Consider the following 21861-nt stretch of genomic DNA (forward strand, 5'->3'; position numbering starts at 1 on the left):
GAGAATTAGCCCCCAGTCTTCATGTGCCACACTCTTTACACTGATAATGAAAGAGTAGTTTGTTTATTGAATTCCTCACAACGTAGGCTATTTATACTGGTTATCCGTAATTTGGAAATGAGAGATAAAAGAAAAAGCAGCTTACTGATACCAACCGAAGACAGCTCTTGGACAACTGCTATTATACCAAATAATAGGGCTTGACTTTCACGTTCTCGACTTGAAATTATGGGGCTCGATTTTTTTGTACGATAATATATTTTGTTTGAATTTCGCGCAAAGCTACACGAGGGCTATCTGCGCTAGCCGTCCCTAATTTTGCATTGTAAGACTAGAGAGAAGGCAGCTAATCATCACCACCCACCGCCAATTCTTGGTCTACTCTTTTACCAACGAATACTGGAATTGACCGTCATATTATTACGCTCCCACGGCTGAAAGGGCGAGTATGTTTGTGGTGTGATGGGGATTCGAACCCGCGACCCTCAGATTACGAGTCGAGTGCCTTATCCGCCTGACCATGACGATCCTTACACAGTAACAGTATGCGAGTTAAGAAACGTCAGACCTACAGTCCAGTAGACTAACAAATTAACTGCTATTAGATCTGGGTAGAATGGAGAAAAAAACTTATCACTGACCGTTATTTATCTTCATTGTTTTGTTTTGTTGTGTTTTTTTTGGAATTTCGCACAAAGCTACTCGAGGGCTATCTGTGCTAGCCGTCCCTAATTTAGCAGTGTAAGACCAGAGGGAAGGCAGCTAGTCATCACCACCCACTGCCAACTCTTGGGCTACTCTTTTACCAACGAATAGTGGGATTGACCGTCACATTATACGCCCCCACGGCTGGGAGGGCGAGCATGTTTAGCGCGACGCGGGCGCGAACCCGCGACCCTCAGATTACGAGTCGCACGCCTTACGCGCTTGTCCATGCCAGGCCATTTATCTTCATATGGAGATGTTTGTTCCGGAATACTATGTCACATAACAGAATTTCAAGTATAAATGAATTTATTATTAAATTCTCCAAAATGAAAAAGGCACGTTCTTGACTTAATTTTATACTCAGTTTGTATTCAATACTTCAAGGGCCAGAGGACTGTTGCAATAGAATGTTTTTCAATACAATAAAATTGAACTAAAAGCGCAGAATAGGAAATTGGCGAGATAATATTTCGAACGATAATTTGGAAGATTCTTCTAGGAGTTGACAGCGGTGTGTGTTAAAGGGAAACGGGAAATAGACAGAGAAGGCTGAAATAATGATGCCAGGTAACCTCCTTTTTCATACCAGTCTTCTCTTATGCGTTTCTTAGCTTTCACAGTTCTGGACTGAAAAATACGTAATTGTTATCATCACAAATGAAACCGAAATCCTTGACAAACAGCTCGTTCAGTTCTCGTTGAAAGCGTGGCTAATATGTATAATTTGAGACACCCGTGTTTATTTGAGAGACTTTCCTTATATTTATCTCAGTTCTATATGAATCATGTTTGTATACTCAATGCTGAATGAAAAGATATTCCCTGTATTCGCTCCTTAGGCATTAATAAACGGACCAGTCTTTTTACATTCAAAGAAACAGTTGAACGATATTTCTGTCGTATTAGAATATTAAGAAATGTTCGGTTTACACTAAGTATAGTTCGTATTAAGACTCATATACCAGATGCTGTTGCAATCAACTCTATAATGTTAGTCAATAGGATTACTTTGTGATTGGTATTAATCTTCCCTGTCGAACCTTCGTAGAGACACCTAAAATATGCGTCTTCTATCAGCGAGCAGCTTCAATACTTTATCTTTCTAGCACTTAGGACTTATTTCAGTATACAAAACATATAACTAGGTATTTGTCAAAGTCTTTAACAGGACATGTTGCAGGTTATTTTTGTTGAATTTCGAGTAAAACTAATAGAGCGCCATCATTAATTGCTGTCCATAATTTGAAGTTATAGACTAAAGATGAAACTCGCTTTAACAACACCAAAGAAGAAACTTATTAATAGGCATATTGACGCTTCACTGCCTTTTCAGGACCTGCCAGCTTAAGTTTAAGTCTTTCGGTTGTTATATTGATTTTTTTCTTGCCTTTTTTTTTTATCTAGGTACAATTAGAAAAATTAATATTTAACGTAGGTTCTGCTTTACTTACAAACTATTATTTCAGAAGTTTTATTTCTGTTGACCATACAATTTAAAGAAACAACAATAAACAATGTCACAGTAAAGCTGCTGGGAATACAATTCCAATAACGTCTTAAAATATTATTAGATTTTATTCAGACAAACTATATATACTTTACCAAATGCTAACCGACTTATATTTGTTTTAGCATATAATCAAACAGTGAGCTGTAGGTGTTTTGTCAACCGCAAGAAATGAAACCTTGAATATTTGAATATTAATGTTGTAATTCATTTTGAACACAAGGTGGGGCTGGAAGCAGTTTGTTTGTTTGTTTGTTTGTTTTTTGCATTTTGCACAAAGCTACTCGAGGGCTATCTGTGCTAGCCGTCCCTAATTTAGCACTGTAAGACTAGAGGGAAAGCAGCTAGTCATCACCACCCACCGCCAACTCTTGGGCTACTCTTTTACCAACGAACAGTGGGATTGACCGTCGCATTATAACGCCCTCACGGCTGAAAGGGCGAGTTATGTTTGGTGCAACGGCGATTCGAACCCGCGAATTACGAGTCAAACGCCTTAACACACTTGGCCATGCCGGGCATGTGATTGTTTTACTTTAAAAGATAGATAAACAGTAGTTAACTCGAACCTTATTTTTATATTAAAACATATATTACGTGTGTCGGTCAAGATAATTGGAGTTAGCACAGGGAGTCACTTCCAACGCAAGAAACCGTTTGCAAACAATTCTGGTACATCTTAGGAGTCTCAATATGAATCTTGTATAACTGTATGAATATGTTGTTTTGAAGAAAAGATATTACTTTTGTTAAACTGCTAAACAGGTCTTTGAATTTTAGAGTTGTCGAGCAGTGTTTGAATCCTTGCGGTATAACAAAATAATCCGAGCAATTAACTCTGTAGATGTGTTATAAGAGTAAAAGTAAATTCTTCTGCAAGAATGGTAGTGGTACGTTGTAGTTTACTTACTGTTCTTCTGGACAGTAATTTGATATTAGGGACGTTGGAACAGCGTTATTAGTTTGGATGTGGCCACAAATAATAGTCAAAACTTAAATCACTTGAACATCAGTAAGATAAATATTTGTATTATTGTCATATAAACTAAATCTAACACGATTTTTGTTTTGCTGCACTTACATTGTAAGATCAAGTGAATAAAAGATTATTTTGAGAATACATAATCTATCAGTGTGAATTGCATTTCGTAGTGTATCGTATTCGGGTAAAATTAGCGTGTGTAGAAGATACAGTGCTCCAAAATCTGTACATTTTAATCAGTATAGCTTATTTCTTTGTTAAGCACTTACGTGGTAATACGGATTTGCAATTTAATTCATTATAATTTATTATTTTACAGTGATTTTCCGCAGTTTATATACCACGAATATTATTTATAGAAAATCGTTTAAAAGGTGACATTTACCTTGAAAATGTTTTATCTTACATCTTCAAAAAACAATCTGTTTTTACTTTGTAGTGTTTGGTTGAAGTTCTTTACCGATCATTTATAACTTAAAATACTTTAGGTATTTGAATAACGTGTAAATATTTTGGCATGATTTTTATTTGTTTTATAATTTTTCAACGGGCTAGCTGTGATATAACATGACTAATGTATTCCTATAGTATATTTGGATTTAAAATATCCGTGTGCTTTTCTTGTAGCAAAGCCACATTGGTCTATCTGCTGAGCTCACCTAGGAAAACGCACTTTCTGTATTACATTTTTGACATTAATTATGGGATGACTTGATATAAAGGAGAAGAATGGATAACACACTGTTTATATGTATATATATATACAGGAGAAGAATGGATAGCACGCAATGTTTATATGTATATATATATAAAGGAGAAAAATGGATAGCACGCAGTGATTATATACATATATATAAAGGAGAAAAATGGATAGCACGCAATGATTATATACATATATATATAAAAGGTATGGTTTTGAATTTCGCTCAAAGCTACACGAGGACTATCTGCGCTAGCCGTCTCTAATTTAGCAAAGTAAGACTAGAGGGAAGGCAGCTAGTCATCAACACCCACTGCCAACCCTTGGGCTACTCTTATACCAACGAATAGTGGGATTAATTATAACACAATTGTCCCCACGGCTGAAAGGTCGAGCATGTTTGGTGTCACGGGGATTCGAATCCGTGACCCTTGAATTACGAGTTGAATGCCTTAACCTCCTAACCATACTGGGTCAAAATAATTGATGGTTTAAAAGTAAAAGCAACAGACGTAACTACCAGTTCAGTTTCAAAAAATTACAAAACTAAATAATTTTTATATAATGATCTGGGGCTCCATTCTTACTTGAATAAATATATCAAGTAATAAGTCGTTGTTACCATTCGCATAAATGAAACAAAAACATAATTACATGTTAATGTTTCTATGTGATGTAAACATTTTACTTATAATGTTTTTCATGTCATAAAAACAGTTTATGTTACTGCGTTATGCTTTGATTTATCTTTTTTCAGATGAGTCCACAGAAGGTTTGAAATTTGCTCATGTCTTGGGGATCGTCGTTGGAATCTTTCTTCTATTATTGAGTACGTTCGTACTGAATTTCGTGTTGAGGAAATTACGCCGTACGCAACTTTCTCGTCGAGGTAAGTGACTTCGTTACATTAATTTTACTCACTTTGAACATATGATGATAATACTTAAAACCTCAAAACAGATAATATTGATAAAATGTCAGGAAATTTCGTAGATAATACTTTACCACCAAAAGAGATAATATTGTTGAAGTCTCATCAGTAATTTTAAATTACAAATTAATCTTATCTGTTTCGCTAATCTCTTTTAAAAGTTGTCTAAACAAAGTAATTTGAGAAAGTAATATTACACGTTATACATCAATAATAGAAAAAAGCAAATACAAATTTATTATAATGTCAACGAAAGAAACTATAACAAAAAATTAATTAATTTGTTTTTCTTCTCGTTCGGTATATTATATTAAGTTTCATATATCAAAGTTTCCTGAAGAAAATTACAAGTAAATAGAAACATATAATGTAATGTTATATTTCTGTACAAGTAAAATACATCTACGACGAAAAATACACTAAAAGAGATCTATAAGTTAGGGTTAATTCTTACTTTCACTTGAGTGAAATTGTTATAACTGAAGACTGTTTATATTAAGTACAAATGGCTATGTGTGCTCTGCCCACCACAGTTACTGAAATCCTGTTTTAGCTGTATAATTCTGCAAAAATTACTGCTGTGCCACTAGGATACAACTGAAGGCTATAAACCATATTTACGTAAATATTCAATTTGAAAAGAAGAATAGATTCAAGTAAAACCATCACCGGCCGAACCTGTTCATTATGCTTCTGATATTTTTTGGGTGGTTGACAAGCGCAAAGCAACACAATGGGTTGTCTGCACTCTCTTCACCAGGTGAAAACGAATCCCAGATATTAACATTTAACGTCGGTAGATGTACAGCGTAACAAGCTTCTGGTATATAAATAAATGATGGATATTTTAGAAGACTACTTATTGCGTGTTCTTCATAGAAAACGACAATTCTATTCTTCCACAGATGTAACATCAAATGAACTGAATAGGCTAGTTTTATCATTTGGAAAATTTACTAATCTCACACGGACAACAAACAATTTTTCTGTTTCGTTAAATCAGAAAGGTTTTATAAGGTAACACAGAATTGTTTGTTTGTTTAAAAGTAGAGCCACACTGAGCTATCTGCTGTGTCCAGGGTGAAAAATCGTAATGACCAAAAAGAGTTCGTGTGTGTGTGTGTGTGTTTTCTTATAGCAAAACCACATCTAGTTATCTGCTTAGTCCACCTAGAGGGAATCGAACCCCTGATTTTAGCGTTGTAAATCGATAAACTTACCGCTATACCAGCTGGGGACTAGAAGGTCCGTAAGCTTACCATTGTGGCACTGTGAAATCAGTAACACGGGAATAAGTATGTATTAAGATATATGAATGAAGAAGACTATATGAAATGATTGTCTATTATCTTAAGATTTGTAGTTCAGTATTTAACGTTTTCAGTTTATATTTTCTTGCGCTTTCAAAGTGACTCACAGGTACGTTTGCGGATTTACAACGCTAGAAACCATGTTTCGATACCCGTGGTGAGCAGACAACAGATAATCGATTGTGTTGCTTTGTACTTACTTTCAAACAATTCTTTTTGTAATAAAGCTTAAATCGTCTATGGCATGCCTCTAGATATCCCACATATAAAGAAGATAAAGGTTTCTCTTTATTTTTCATTTTCAGTAAATTTTATTTCAATACAAGTCCTGAATATAATTCCTCACTATTTTATGTACAAGATTTCAAGTTACTATGAAAGTATGTTTCATTCTTAAGTTTTATATTTCCTATATTGTTTTCATTTTTAGAATACACTTTACATTCAACCCTGCCTTCTCCTAGTACAGCGGTAAGTCTACGGACTTACAACGTTAAAATCAGGGGTTCGATTTCCCTCAGTGGGTTCAGCAGATAGCCCAATGTGACTTTGCTATAAGAAAAGCATAAAGCACAGAAGTATATCTTTGGCCCGGCATGGAAAGGTGGACTAAGGCGTTCGAGTGGTAATCTGAGGGTCGCGGGTTCGAATCACCGTCACACCAAAGATGCTTGCCCTTTCAACCGTGGGGCGTTATAATGTGACAGTCCATCCCACTATTCGTTGGTAAAAGAGTAGCCCAATAGTGGGCGGCGTGTGGTGATGACTAGCTGCCTTTCCTCCAGTCTTACACTGCTAAATTAGAGACGGCTAGCTCAGATAGCCCTCGTGTAGCTTTGCGCGAAATTCAAAAAACAAACAAACATTCAACCCATCTACAACAATTTTATTGGCTATTTTCTTATCAAGCTTGAACTACACGACTCTGATGATGTTCAGTACTTGTTCTCACCTCTTGTCCACATTTAAATTTCCATACATCAAGATCAACGAGTGTAGTATTTCTGTTTTATGGTTAATTTGCTTATCTTCAGTCGGGAACTATTCCATTCTAAGATACATAGAATGCTATAAGATTTAAGAAGTCACCTCTGTCATAATAAGTAAATTAAACTACAATTTCGTGTCGCGCAACTGGATATGTTTTAAGAAAGCTTCGTTTATGTAAAGTTTGAAGCCAACATAAATTTTGTTGGGCATAAACTAACCATTTTAAAAATAATATCTTTCTCATAAATACTGGTTCGTGGCTCGCATGTGATGCTGTACGTTACGTCTTTAACATTATGAACTGTTATCTCGCGCAGCCATATGACTACTAAGGTAATATACGAAATTTATTGTGACATTGCCTGAAGTTAGAAGAAGCAAATTCTATAGATTTTCTATGTTTTATTTTATGTATTTAGCTTAGAAATGTCGTGTTTGTATTAAACATTTTTTTTCTTGTATTCCTCAATAATATTTTATAATAGCAGTAACAGTGCGTGATGTGTAAAGATGGATAAAGCTGTTTCACTGTTTAGAATTAAAGAAGGTACGTAAGTTGGATTGAAATCTGTCAAACAAATGTTGAGCATCATAATATTACTACTTGTAATGTTAATATTTGTAAATTCGGTTTCATTAATGTATGTTTATTTTTGTTGTTGTTGATTCTTTCTTAGCTGGACGACTACAAGGCACTCGAATTGAAAAGTAAGTTATAATCTCGAAGTTCAAACTGTATTCTATATTGACATACTGCGATCTTGGTTTGATTTTTGTTGTCTTATTTCTAGTTGTTGCTGTTTTTGTTTGGAAATATCACGGATATCGAAACCCAGGTTTTTAGCTTTGTAAGTCCGCAGATGTGCTGCTCTACCACTTGGGAGCAATTTTTAGTTATATGGAGAAGCTTAAATTACAGTTCTGTTTAACAGTATGATATTGATACCTTGTGAACGGTATATCTGCAGAAGTAATCATTGGATCGACAAGAAATAACAGATAGATAAATTATCTGGGAAGTGTATCGACTGACGATAATAGGATTTATCAGAATGATTCAAAGATTTCACGTAAGATAAATCGTACGTCATTTTCCGATCGTTACTTGTGTTTCACAACTAGCGAAAATAAATGCACTTACAGTTTACTTTTGATCACTTCTTATAAATTCCTACTATATTTTTAGCATTTTTAGCTTTATTTGAAAATCTGCAGGGGTTTTATTTTTACATCTGTGCAGAGAAGATGATATTTAAACATTGTAAAAATACTTGATTCTATCACATCTAAACTACCAGTTAAAATGTCTGACGACAAACTAAAGATATCTATTTAACACGTTAACGCACTCACTAATTTCTAGCTCATCGTAATTCCTAGTTTCAGAATATATTGGCAAAACGGCTGTGTTTGATACGTTTATCAAAATACTCTAAAACTGGTACTGGAATAATAAATATGATCTGAACAATTTGTGATTTTGAAAAAAGAAATGTTTTGGAGAACAACTTATTCTTGTTTCTATGCCTTAAATATAGCAAAATCAAAATCAATAATTATACCTGTTTAACATGAAGACACGTATGAATAGATTAATTTCTGAATGTCTGTGTCAAGTGACTAGCATTGAATCCATCAGTTTCTGATATACAAGTGGATGTTTAATTATCAAACAATTATATTACGATTTAGACAGCAAACGAACTCTGTCGTGGAAGAAGATTCGCCCAAACACGATGTGCAGCTACTGGACCTCATTTCTACAAAGAGAGATTTTTCTGGTAAGTTACTTTTATTGAAAAGCTTTACGGCCCGGTATAGCTAGGTGCGTTAAGGCGTGCGACTCGTAATCTGAGGGTCGCAGTTTCGCATCCCCGTCGCACCAAATATGCTCGCCCTTTTAGCTGTGGGGGCGTTATAATGTGACGGCCAATCTCACTATTCGTTAGTAAAAGAGTAGCCGAAGAGTTGGCGGTGGGACTAACTGCCTTCCCTCTAGTCTTACACTGCTACATTAAGGACGGCTAGCTCAGATAGCCCTCGAGTAGCTTTGCGCTAAATTCACAAAAACAAACAACCGAAAAGCTTTTTGGTGAAGAGTAATCTGAGGTATATATATTTACTTTTCTGTGATTACCAAACTTTAATACTGTTATAATGGAATACAAGTTATAGTAAAACAGAAATATGTTTGCATACTCTTATCCTTGCTAAAGTACATGTGAAATCAATGTTCGTATAAGAACAATATTAATTAATCCTGGATATAACGTCATGCAACATTATGTCATCTACTAAGTTATATAAGTTATAACATAAATCTCAGATTAAATCATCATCCATTTGATTTCCACTCTTTGACCTATGTACCGATGGTCATACTTCTAAATCCAGTAACGTAAATTAGATAAATATAGGATGCTTTAATTCTGTGTGTACGATAAGTCAGCATTATTTCACTAAAATATTGTTTTGACATGTTATTAAAAATATACATATATTAATTGTACTTTTGGGTAATTCTAAAAAAAATCGCCATATATGCTCAACAGACGAAAAATGTGTGAGGTGTTTGATTAACCTGAATGTATTGTTGGGCCATATAATTAACTATTTATTCTGGGAAAATATGATTTTGCTCTCATTTATGTACAAAGTGAGTGATAAAAATAAAAAATGTAATGAAGTCATTCATTTAGCAGGACAAAAAAAAACGTTCATATTTACGATATTTTCTTAATGTGAAACAACATTGTAATTTTAATTTCCATTATATACATTTATATTAGTATGTTAATCACAATAAATAAGTGTTGTTGTATCTAAACGATTACCGATTCTCATTGAGTCATCACATTCAATGTCGCTATGTCTAGGTACGGCTATGGTCTTGGCAGTATCAGAGAGCTAAAATGTAAAAAGATAACTCCACTTGAGAAAGACCATGAGCTTAAAAGACAAACCTGCTTTTGAAGTCCAAAGCCTCGAACTAGAATAAGAAAGTTTAAGGGCTAGTAGTGGGATCGATAGTAGAAAAGGCCCTACTTCTCTCAGGACAAAAACAACCCTTTTTTAATCAGGTTAAATACAATATTGATCCTATGCTGCTTAGGTTTGAGCGCATGCTACGTCTCAACGATTGACTGGACCAAGTGGTCATTGAATTTGAATGTCTTAATCTCCCTGTTTAGACATTGGAATGTATTCTCGGCTATTAAAGAAATATACAGAATCATACAAGTTTTCAAATAAGCCCTTTCAAAACATTTTAACTTCACTAGAAACGGTTTAAAAGCAAGGCTTAAGAAGGCTAAAATCTGGTTACTGTGAAAACAGATATTCAGTTCAAAACCATGGAAGTTAACAACGTTTTTGAAAGAAAAAAACCTCAAAAATTTCATTGTAAATATTAAAGCATCAGAAGTTTACTTGGATATCCATTTTAAGGAAGGAACGTAAAACAAATTATTTGATAGCAAATAGAGTCCACATCTGTAGAAATAAATAAACTTGAACACAAAAGAAACCAGGAGGAGCCCTATGCTCACTGACCAATATATTTCGTTTTATTTGCAAAAAGATGGATCACTCGTCTAAGAATTATTTCTATAGGAAGAAACCAGAACATAAATGATACTTATTAATATATTGAGGGACTATAAAACACACTGTTCTGTAGAATAAAAAAAACTATCACTAATGGCTGCATTCGATTTTCCAGAAGCACTTATTCTTCTCACAAAAGAAGTGTTAAGAGGCAAGAAAATTTAAATTTCGATATGCACGAGGTGTACAATGATTTGTAATTTAAACATCGTTAGTTTAAGAAGCGTCAATAATTGGACAATACCAACATGGCGAGAATGGTGCCACTAGTATGGTCTATATAAATACTCATTATTTCATTAAACAACCTATATAGAAGTACCACTACATGATTTATTACTATTATTTATGGATGAGGGACAAACAATATGTTGAAAGAAATTAAGTGTTTTTTTTTAGATAGCAATAGAGCAAGAAGCTTGTGAGAAAATAGAAACAAACAATGGAGCCACATAAAGTATCTACAAACAACACAGACCTAGTTACTGATATCAAACCAAAACAATGAAGCTACATAAAGTACCTACAAACAAAACAGACCCAGTTACTGATATCAAACCAAAACAAGTTGCTACTGCACAAAACGTTACGTGAAAGTATAGAATTACCTGACTTTGATTTTAGATAGCTTGCCTTAAGAAGCGACGAACTTTAGAAGATCAAATGATGCAAATGAAAGAGTGGTTTGTCATACAAATTTTAGATCAATCCATATGAATGAAACATATTATCTCAATTGATAGTTCCAAGTAAAAATCAGAAATATAGTGAAATTATCATGGTTTATCACCTTGGAGAAAAATAAATTTACGACACAATTATGGTAAGCCTAATTTTGGCCAGATATCCATGGTGGTAAGAAGATATTGTAGAGAGTGATTTGTTTGATAGTAAACAGTATAAATGGAGAAATATTAGATTGTTATTAGATCAAAGTTTCCTTATTAGAAGTTCCACTTCATGAAGTTGTTATGGATACAATAGGTGGCATTTAGCCAGCAACAAAGAAAGGGAACTGATATATCCTTGCAACATTATGTTATGCCATAAGATATCCAGAAAAGGTTGCTTTATTTGATATTGAAGATAAAAAAAGAGCAGAAGCTTTAAACAAAATTCTCTAGAGTAGCAACCTGTCAAAATTTTAAGTTGTGTTTGTTTTATAATTATTAACAAAGCCATACAATAAATTATCTGTGCCATGCCCGTCATTGCTATCCAAATCCAGTTTCTAGCGCTGTAAGTTTGCAAACGTACCACTATGCCTCTAGGGCAAATGTTAAGTAACAGAGTAACAACACCGTAACAGTCTCAGCACAATATAATTGTCTAAAGATTCACCGGAACATTGATAGAGAGGTTCAACATCATATACATAAAGAATCCAAACTACTAGGACAGATATGTACCTGTTGTACTTATTTTTTGCTTGTTGTGAATAACAACAGGAAATATTTTATATTCTTGTCAATCAAGTTACTCCTTAGTAGGATAGCAAAAGGACTTATGGCAATTATGAAAGACTCAATACAAAACTCAAATTTTGTTCTTTAAATTATGTAATAAGTCACTTAGTTTTCTTTTACACACATAAAAGATCAAGTTACTTATTAGGTGGAAAAAACCTTTGATATAGTATGTCATGGATTGAGTGATTTTCATCTACAGATATTAGGACAACTAACAAGATAAGTTGTTGCAAAACTGTACCGAACGAGAAGAGTTTATTGCAGTAACTGTATGCCTAGAAGTTATCGAGATTGCTGGAAAGGTGCTAATTGAGTTAAACAAGGAAGAGTCAATAAGCCAGTCTAACCTGTCTAAATTAATTTTCAGAGTCACATCTTGATGTCAATATAAAACTTCGTTTGGATGGCAGTCATATCTATGAACTAAATAAAATTCCTTCCAATTTGAAGAATATATTTAATAATCTGTCAGGTAAGCTCATTTTGAAGCGTCACATAATTTCAATGAGTTCCCAATTACTGAATAAAAAAACTGTAAGAAGTGTCTTTTGTGACCAATAAGACCATAACAAAAAGTGATGAAAAATATGGAAAAACAAAACTTTGTCAAATCATCGCAGTCTCCCATCTTTAATCATTCTATCTGATAAGAAGTACGAGACACACATAATTTGCATTGAGAACTGCAATTGAACATTTTGGTTGCCTTTAGTTCTTTAACTTTTCCAAATGGTAAACGATCATTTGCTGAGCTAGCAATGGGGAAATATCAATACTTTATAAACACTGTCTTCAGAAAAGGTATTGGCAAACTACCATGACAGTCCTTGTCAATAATTAACTCAGTAGTAGAAAATTATGCGCAACCAATTTTCTCATGAATGATTACCAGACTATTAAAATATTTAATATATGTCCTCATAGTTTCAGCAAACAAATATCTCATGGTTAGTCAAATCTCACAAAAAAGGAGACCAAACTATATCAAATAGGGCGATTCATACGATAAATCACTTGAGACATTAACGAAAAAGGAATTTTCAAAACAAATTTATGTACAAATGCTTCGGATACTGAGTTTCATGTAGTACCACTCCTAGACCAAGAAGGACAAAAATTCGTTTTACTGTATGCTTACAGAAAATTGCTACTTCACGAAATGGCATATGCAACTATTGCAAAATAATGTCTCAGTTTAATGTGGACAATACCACAACCCCAAAACCTGACGCATGGCATTACCAAGTGGTTAGGGCGCTCGACTCGTAATCTGAGGGTCGCGGGTTTCAATCCCCATCACACCAAACATACTCACCCTTTTAGCCATGATGGTGCTATGTGACGGCCAATCCCACAATTGGCGGTGGATGGAGATTAGTTGCCTTCCCTCTAGTCTTACACTCTTAAATGAGGATCGACTAGCGCAGATAGCTCTTGTGTAGCTTTGCGCGAAATTCAGAAACAAATAAGCAAAATCTGCAAAGACAAATCACGGGCCACAAGCTTTACTTATATCAAATTATAGTGATTTCAGGAAGAAAGCATTGGAGTTGTATATATTAGTAGACATCCTATAAACGAGTCATAGATTGCAAATCTTCATTCTTGATATATTGACATAAGGACAAATAAAAATGTTACAACTCAAATATTTGTTTTTTTCTGAATGTTTATTCGTTGCTTTGATTAAAACAGTTGAGTATATAGTTGTTGTAAGACTGTCAAGAAGATTTGTTTGTTTTTGTTTTTCAATTTCGCGCAAAGCTACACGATGGCTGTCTGCGTAGCCGACCCTAATATTGCAGTATAAGACTAAAAGGTGTGTGGTTGTGTGTGTGTTTTTCATATAGCAAAGCCACAAAGGGCTATCTGCTCAGCCCACCGAGGAGAATCGAACCCTTGATTTTAGCGTTGTAAATCCGGAGACATACCGCTGTACTAGCGGGGGGCAAGACTGAAAGGAAGGCAGCTAGTCATTACCACCTACCGCCAATTCTTGGTTTATTCTTTCACCAACGAATAGTGAGATTGACCGTAACATTATAATGTCCCCACGGCTGAAATGGCGAGCATGTTTGGTGGGACGGAGGTTCGAACCCACGACCCTCAGATTACGAGTAGAGTGCCTTAACCACCTGGCCATGCCGATCCTGTCAAGAGGGGAGGAAGGTAATTTTAAGGTGTAAAATGCTTTTCTAAAGGCTTTTTGTAAGTAATATTGGGGTAAAACACGTATACTTCACGAGGTAGTTGATTTTCTTTCAAATTTGAATTGGGTTTATGTATATATGTATATATTACACTGAGGCAAAGAATTTGATATAATTTTCTAATCCAACACTCGTCGAGAAATCAGAGTTTTATATTTTTAGTAAAAATGTTATACTAATTTTGTATTGGCTTGTCAGGATAATACTACGTAACTATTATTAATTATCATTATGTTATTGAGTTGTTATACTAAAACATTTAACTCATAGCTCCGTCATCTCTTGGCTGATTTAATATCTGATTTCCTAAGTACGGTTTTAAACGCAGGAGATCAAACCTTTTTGATGATGTATTTGACCACGCTCTGGGTCTCATAGGTTAATTTACCCTAATTTACCTTAAAAGATTTCCAGTTTGATGGTAGGTCTTGATTAGTAATAAAATCGAATCGGGTAAACGCACATCTCACACTTGGTATTGCTGGCGCAAAATTATACAGGTAATAAATGGAAAAGGTCTCATTAACTAATTAACTCTAATCCTGCCTAAATTACAGGTATCATGGCTATTGAGGATCATTTGTTCTTATTTTTGATCTAAGTCTATTTTTTTCTCTAGTAAGAGTGACAGTTTTATTTAGGTATCTTTACAAATAAATAAGATAATCCAAACACAATGGGGTTGTATTAGGGCTTGTCTCTGAACCATCGTAGCTTTGTTTGTTTAAGAATTTCATGTAAAGCTACGCGAGTGCTATCTGCGCCAGTCGTCCTTAATTTAGCAGTGCAAGACTAGAGAAAAGGCAACAAGTCATTAGTACCCACCGCCAACGGTTGGGCTAATTTCCTACCAACAATTAATGGAATTGATTGAACCATTATAACGTCCTACCGGCTGAAAAGGCGAATATGTTTGGGGCGACGGGAATTCGAACCCGCACCCCTCAGATTGCGAATCGAGTGTCCTAACCACCTGACCGTGCCGTACCGCTATCGTTCCAATTGGCACATATTCAATTCAAAGCAAAAACCCGACCGTTCCCATTAGCTCAACTTTTCGTGTTTCGCATTACAAGACTAATGCTATAAACCGGTTTTCGATACCCGTAGTTGGTACAGCACAGATAGCTCATTATACAACTTTGTATTAGTAAATGTTACGTTTTGCAATTTATTCTGGAAGAGCTTCCAGTTTATTATAATTTCAAAAAATTATGAAATATATCGAATAAATTCATTAGTGTTACAAATTACAATTTATTCAGTCTCCGAAAGAAAATTTAATATTATTTATAAGTTTGTAAAATTTTTGTTCATAAATCATACTTTGTAATAACAGTTACTATAAATTGTATTATTGTTTGTATATTAAAATATGCTTATATTTAAAAAAATTGTGTGTACGAATATTGTTGGCAAATATCATAAATTGGTTACGACATTTCGTGATGACGAGAAAACCCACTTGTAGAGAAAAATATATATGTAGAAATGGCTGGTATAGATAGAGAAAGCTATATGTAGAGGAGCGAACAACGTTTTCATCTTCTTCGGTCATCGTCAGGTTCATAAAGAAAGAAAAAGGTCACTGACCGATAGCTGACCATATGTTTGAAGGTGGTTGTGTAATTGAATGTAGGAATGTACTTGTGATACTTTCCACAGAAAAAAAAACAACAAGAAAACAACCAACAGAAAGAAGAGAACTTCGACAATTTTATTGACATCCAACAGCCAAACTTCCCAGAAAAAAATAAAATTTATATTTTCCAGAAACACCTAAAAACAACATCTTAAACGATATTTTCAAAGAATTTTCTCATAGAACCATCAACATAATTTCACAAAACATAAAACTAAAAAACAATCTTGCAAAAAGAGATATTAATTCCGTTAAAAACCTAAAACAAGACAAAAACATAAAAATTCTAAAAGCAGATAAAGGAAACGCTATAGTAATAATGAACACAAATGAATACATACAAAAAATGAAGAACATCCTATCAAACACAAACACTTTTAAACCAATACTCACAAATCCAACAAAGACACACGAAACGCAACTAAACAAAATACTAATAAAAATAAAAAAAAAACAATTTCAAAAACACTTTATTCCTATCTACGTAAAACCGACTCACGCACAACAGAAATAACGGCATCCCCAAACCTCATAAACCAGATTGTCCATTACGACCAATAAGTTCCACCTATGAATCGTTTAATTACAATCTTGGTAAATACATAGCATGGGCATTCATGAAAGACTCTTTTAATTTCAAGTTTAATCTTAATCAACTTAATCAAGTCTCAATGGTCAGTTTCGATGTTATATCCCTCTTTACAGAAGTTCCAACCGCTGAAGCCTACAAGATAGCCTTAGAACTCTATATCCGAGTTCCCATCAATTGACGTTCGCAGCAACCAATTATAAACCCTCATAGAATTCACCACGATGAAGACAAACTTCATGTTCAACAACCACAACTATATACAAACAAATGGTCTAAGTATGGGCAACTCAATATCACCAATTCTAGCCAATATTTTTATGACACAAGTTGAAACACAAGTAATTAACACAGCGTTACATCCACCACTATACTGGTACAGATATGTAGATGACACGGTTGCAGGATTCACATCTACAAAACACACGCTTAATTTTTTCAATCACATTAACTTTATACATCCCAACATTAACTTCACATGTGAACAGGAAGAAAACAATCAAATATCATTTCTTAACCTCAAAATTTCAAGAACCGATACACAATTTAAAAAAGAAATCCACTAAAAAAATCACCCATACTAGACTATACATTCCTTGGGACTGAGCATATGAAATAAAACAAAAACTCAACATACTAAGAAACCAAATAAACACAGCCATAAAACTATGCTAATCAGATAAAATTAACGATGAATTAGACAAAATAAAACAATACTTCATCAACATCAATAAGTTTCCTCCACAAACCGTAGAAAACATTATACGCACACGCCCAGACAAAAAGCAAAATCAACTAACAAAAGTAAATATGTCTCACGAATAAAAAAATCATAAAACCATATTCTGCTGCATTCCATATATTCCCAACATCTGCAGAAAAATAACCAACATTTGGCAAAAACTAGTAACAAAATATGACATTCGAGTTAATACCAAATTTATTCAAAAACCAGGCACAAAAGGTCTATACTATGCAAAAACTACACTGACAAACGCCACGACAACATTATTTATTAAATACAATGTGATAACTACCACGACTTCTATATTGGAGAAACAAGTAGAAAAATGGAAACCAGATTCAAAGAACACAAAATGTCACCTTCACACGTTTTCGAACCCTGCAAATCAAATAAACATAACATAACCACAAAAAATACCCAAATACTAAATAAAGAAACAAACATAAACAAGCGCAAAATTAAAGCCTTACTTATACAACAACTCAAGCCTAAGATAAACCAATACACCTTTCTACCTATATTAATAAATATAATTAAACATCTAACCACGCCTTCTACATTCCTACACTTAGTTACACAACCCTCTTGAAAAATATGGTCAGCTTTCGGTCAGTTACCTCTTTTTTTCTTTTTCTTAATTTGTAACGGTTATTACAAATTATGATTATGAACAAAAGTTTTACAAACTTATAAATAATATTAAGTTGTCTTTCTGGTCTTATCTAGAGTTTTAGGTAAGCGAGTTAATTGATGTAGGTACATTCACTTAACAGAGATCTAACTAGATTTTGTTCTTCGTTCTTTGCTTATCACACGTAGTTTTTCGCTACTGAATTTAAATAATGTTTTCTTAAAAAATACTGATGTCTGAAATTAAACGGGTTAATATGTTTGAAATCTATAAACGTTTTTGGTCAAATACTTGATGATCTCGGTTAGTAAATGTTAATCACAGTTATAGCTTCCGAGATTTGTAGTGAACTAATCACATAAACCGTCTCTTGACGCATCTCGTTGGCTGCATTTATAAGCGTGAGGAGAGTTACTCGAAATTTCAGCCTGCACAAGAATACTAAATATACACTAGTGTTTACGTACACACATATATTGTTTATTATTAAAGTCGAAAATCTTTTACAACTTTAGAGAACAGCGGGAATTTCGCAGCAGATATTTAACAGTATATGCTACGTACTTTTCTAAATATAAATTTAACTTAAATAAACATCGATATCAAAATACATATATAATAGTAAATCCATCACTCATAAAGCAGGCAGAATGGAAATTACGGATGCACGATAATCAAATAGGTATATTATTTTGTTGAATATTTTGATATACAGCATAGTTTCAATAGTTCTTTTCATAAAACGTCTTAAAAACGTAGCACTCCCTAAGTATATTATTTTAACGTTTTAAATGTGTTTTAAGAATTTTACATAGCACACCTGAAACGTAAAAATCATAATTCGGAGAATAATATAGATATATAGCCTGTGTCACTTAGTCATTTATCCTTCACCTACATACTTCCTATATTATATTTTATTTTCTATATGCAACTATACATGTTTTCTTATGTAGATACATCAAGCTTGTAAATAATTTTTATATAACTTCTTATTGATTCATCATTAAATTTTAATTATAATTGCAAAATACACTCAGGTCCACCTGACGTTACTCACACAAGCGTTAACTGGAACCATATGACGCCAGCAGATGATGCTGTGGATTATACGAAAGACCAACTAATTCCTGTTTCACCCAACGAAAGGGGTCCGGTAAAAACATTTGATTTTTTTTTATAATCTACTTCTTTGCATCTCGTGTGTCTCGTACTCTCACTCTGACACTCGCAAATCGTGTAGAATTATTTATTTACTAAGGCTATTAAGCTGTAGTTACAAATCACTTTAATATAATTTATAATCTCTTCGATGCTAGGAAGTGCATTTAAATAATTTTTAAAACATTTCTGTCACAAAGAAATGTTTTATTTTCAACAAAAATAACCCTTTATCTCAGAAAAATGTTCAAATAATTTAACGAACTTTTTTAGCCATCCGTAATTTAGCAGTGTAAAGGTTGAGGGAAAGCAGTTAGTTATCACAAGCCACCGGTAACTCTTGGACTCCTCTTTTACGAACGAATAGTGGGATTAACCGTCACGTTATAACGCCCACGCGACTGGTTTTGTGTGACGGGGATTCGAACACACGACCTGCAGATGAAGAGTCAAGCACCCTAACCACCTGGCCACGTCGGGCTACTAAATCGACCGACAAAGTAAAATTTCGAATAAACGTTAATATAGAAAGGAAACTCACAAAACTAATATTCGTTCACAGTGAAGTTTAAGAAAAACACATGACCTAATACTTCAAATAGTATCCAATAAATGTTTTTCTGTCCTTAATTTGAACATTCATTTCAATTATCATTTGACAAGAATACAGTTATTAACTGTGGAAGAGACTAAATCTACAGTAATATAGTAATTTAACAAATGCATGCAATCCATTAAGACGTGCCATAATATAAGTGTACGGTTGTTATGTTTCCTTCGTACCAAGAATAAATCAACAAACATCATTTATATTTTCATTTTCTTTGATTTAGTGTAAAAGGCAGTTTATTCAAAATTTAACTACGTAAATCTCTTGTGTTTCTTAAAGACAGCTTTAACTGTTTTCATTATTTTATTTGTTTATTTATGAATCGAATGATATCCACTCAGTGCTGGAATCAATTACGTCTTGATGTCTTTTTTTTTTTTTATAGACGAAAGAACTTGTAGTTATTATTATGTAATTAATGGAGTGGATTGAACAAGGTCCTGCGACAGTTAGCTTTTCGTCCTCGATTTGACGTCAAATAGCATTATACAAAAACCTCAAATGTTGTAAGGTTTGATCCATCTTCATGTTTTGAAGTACCCTAGGTTTCGTTTTGGTAAACAAATAATTAGATTACATAACACACACACTGCGATTTGTTTTATTTTTCCTGTTAAAGTTTCACTTTAATATGAACATACTAATACAGATTAGTATATCTGTCATGTGTGACAACCTAGAAATTCCATTCTGCTCTATTTTCCCATTGGTGCTTAACGGCTTAGCCAGTCCTATATCGTTAAATAACTGTGTTTATTTGTTGGTGTACACATTTCTGCTCATGTTACTAACATATACCAAGGGTAGACGGATAAAACTATTTCATCGATTGTTTTTATTATAGTAGAACAGAGATACAAAAGTATTATGTGTTGAAAATACAGTGGTTTCCTTCCTACATGCGTTCAAGGATTAAAGAACATTTTCAACCAATGGGTTCTTAAGTCATAGTCCATTATTCCATGTGTCTTTACTCTTATATCATTTTTGTGTAGATCGCTTTACATGATGGCTATGTCCGCGCCTGATTTTAATATGTATTTGTTTTCAATCTCTTGTTGGTGGAACCCATATTTATTTGTTATCACTACGTTTATCAGAACTTACTACAACTTATCTTCTTCCTTAGATTTCAGCCTATGTTTTTCATCTATACCCAGTCGTGATCTAATAATCAGTGAGCCCAAACTGTGAATGCAAAGGCAAAACTTCTCTTTACATTTTGAGACAGTGAGTGAAGTCAAAGTATTCGATCAGACGAGAGTTTCCCAAGATTTGACGGTGGGTTCTGCCGACTAGCTACCTTCCTTCCTTTCTATCAGTTAAGAGATAATGATATGTTTGTAAAGATGGTTCTTGTGTGAATTCGTGCCAAAATTCTAAATAAAACTAACATTCACTCTCATTTGCTGTTTCTTTCAGTGTTATAATTCACCTTTCATATACTGCTTCAGGTTGTTTATTGGTGCTGTTTGTGACATTATTTTTGTTACTCTGTGTATTTCACAATTCAATGATCCGGTTTCATATAGCGTACGACGTCCAATGTTTTCCACGTTATAGACTGGTATCATTCACTCTCATCCCAGTAACTTTCACACGTTATAGACTGGTATCATTCACTCTCATCCCAGTAACTTTCACACGTTATAGACTGGTATCATTCACTCTCATCCCAGTAACTTTCACACGTTATAGACTGGTATCATTCACTCTCATCCCAGTAACTTTCACACGTTATAGACTGGTATCATTCACTCTCATCCCAGTAACTTTCACACGTTATAGACTGGTATCATTCACTCTCATCCCAGTAACTTTCACACATTATAGACTGGTATCATTCACTCTCATCCCAGTAGCTTTCACACGTTATAGACTGGTATCATTCACTCTCATCCCAGTAACTTTCACACGTTATAGACTGGTATCATTCACTCTCATCCCAGTAACTTTCACACGTTATAGACTGGTATCATTCACTCTCATCCCAGTAACTTTCACACGTTATAGACTGGTATCATTCACTCTCATCCCAGTAACTTTCACACGTTATAGACTGGTATCATT

At 34.0% G+C, this 21861-nt stretch overlaps 1 protein-coding gene across 1 annotated transcript in view; it reads left to right on the forward strand.

The window, feature by feature from the left end:
* Positions 1–21861, forward strand: part of LOC143235039 (neural cell adhesion molecule 1-like) — a 162580-nt gene that overhangs the window by 137554 nt on the left and 3165 nt on the right. The window contains exons 9-12 of the mRNA XM_076472783.1: positions 4655–4786; positions 7806–7836; positions 8821–8909; positions 19061–19176. Coding sequence (XP_076328898.1) covers positions 4655–4786; positions 7806–7836; positions 8821–8909; positions 19061–19176 — 368 coding nt within the window. The remainder of the gene's footprint in view (positions 1–4654; positions 4787–7805; positions 7837–8820; positions 8910–19060; positions 19177–21861) is intronic.

This window comes from Tachypleus tridentatus, chromosome 12, assembly GCF_004210375.1.
Source record: "Tachypleus tridentatus isolate NWPU-2018 chromosome 12, ASM421037v1, whole genome shotgun sequence".
NCBI lineage: Eukaryota > Metazoa > Arthropoda > Merostomata > Xiphosura > Limulidae > Tachypleus > Tachypleus tridentatus.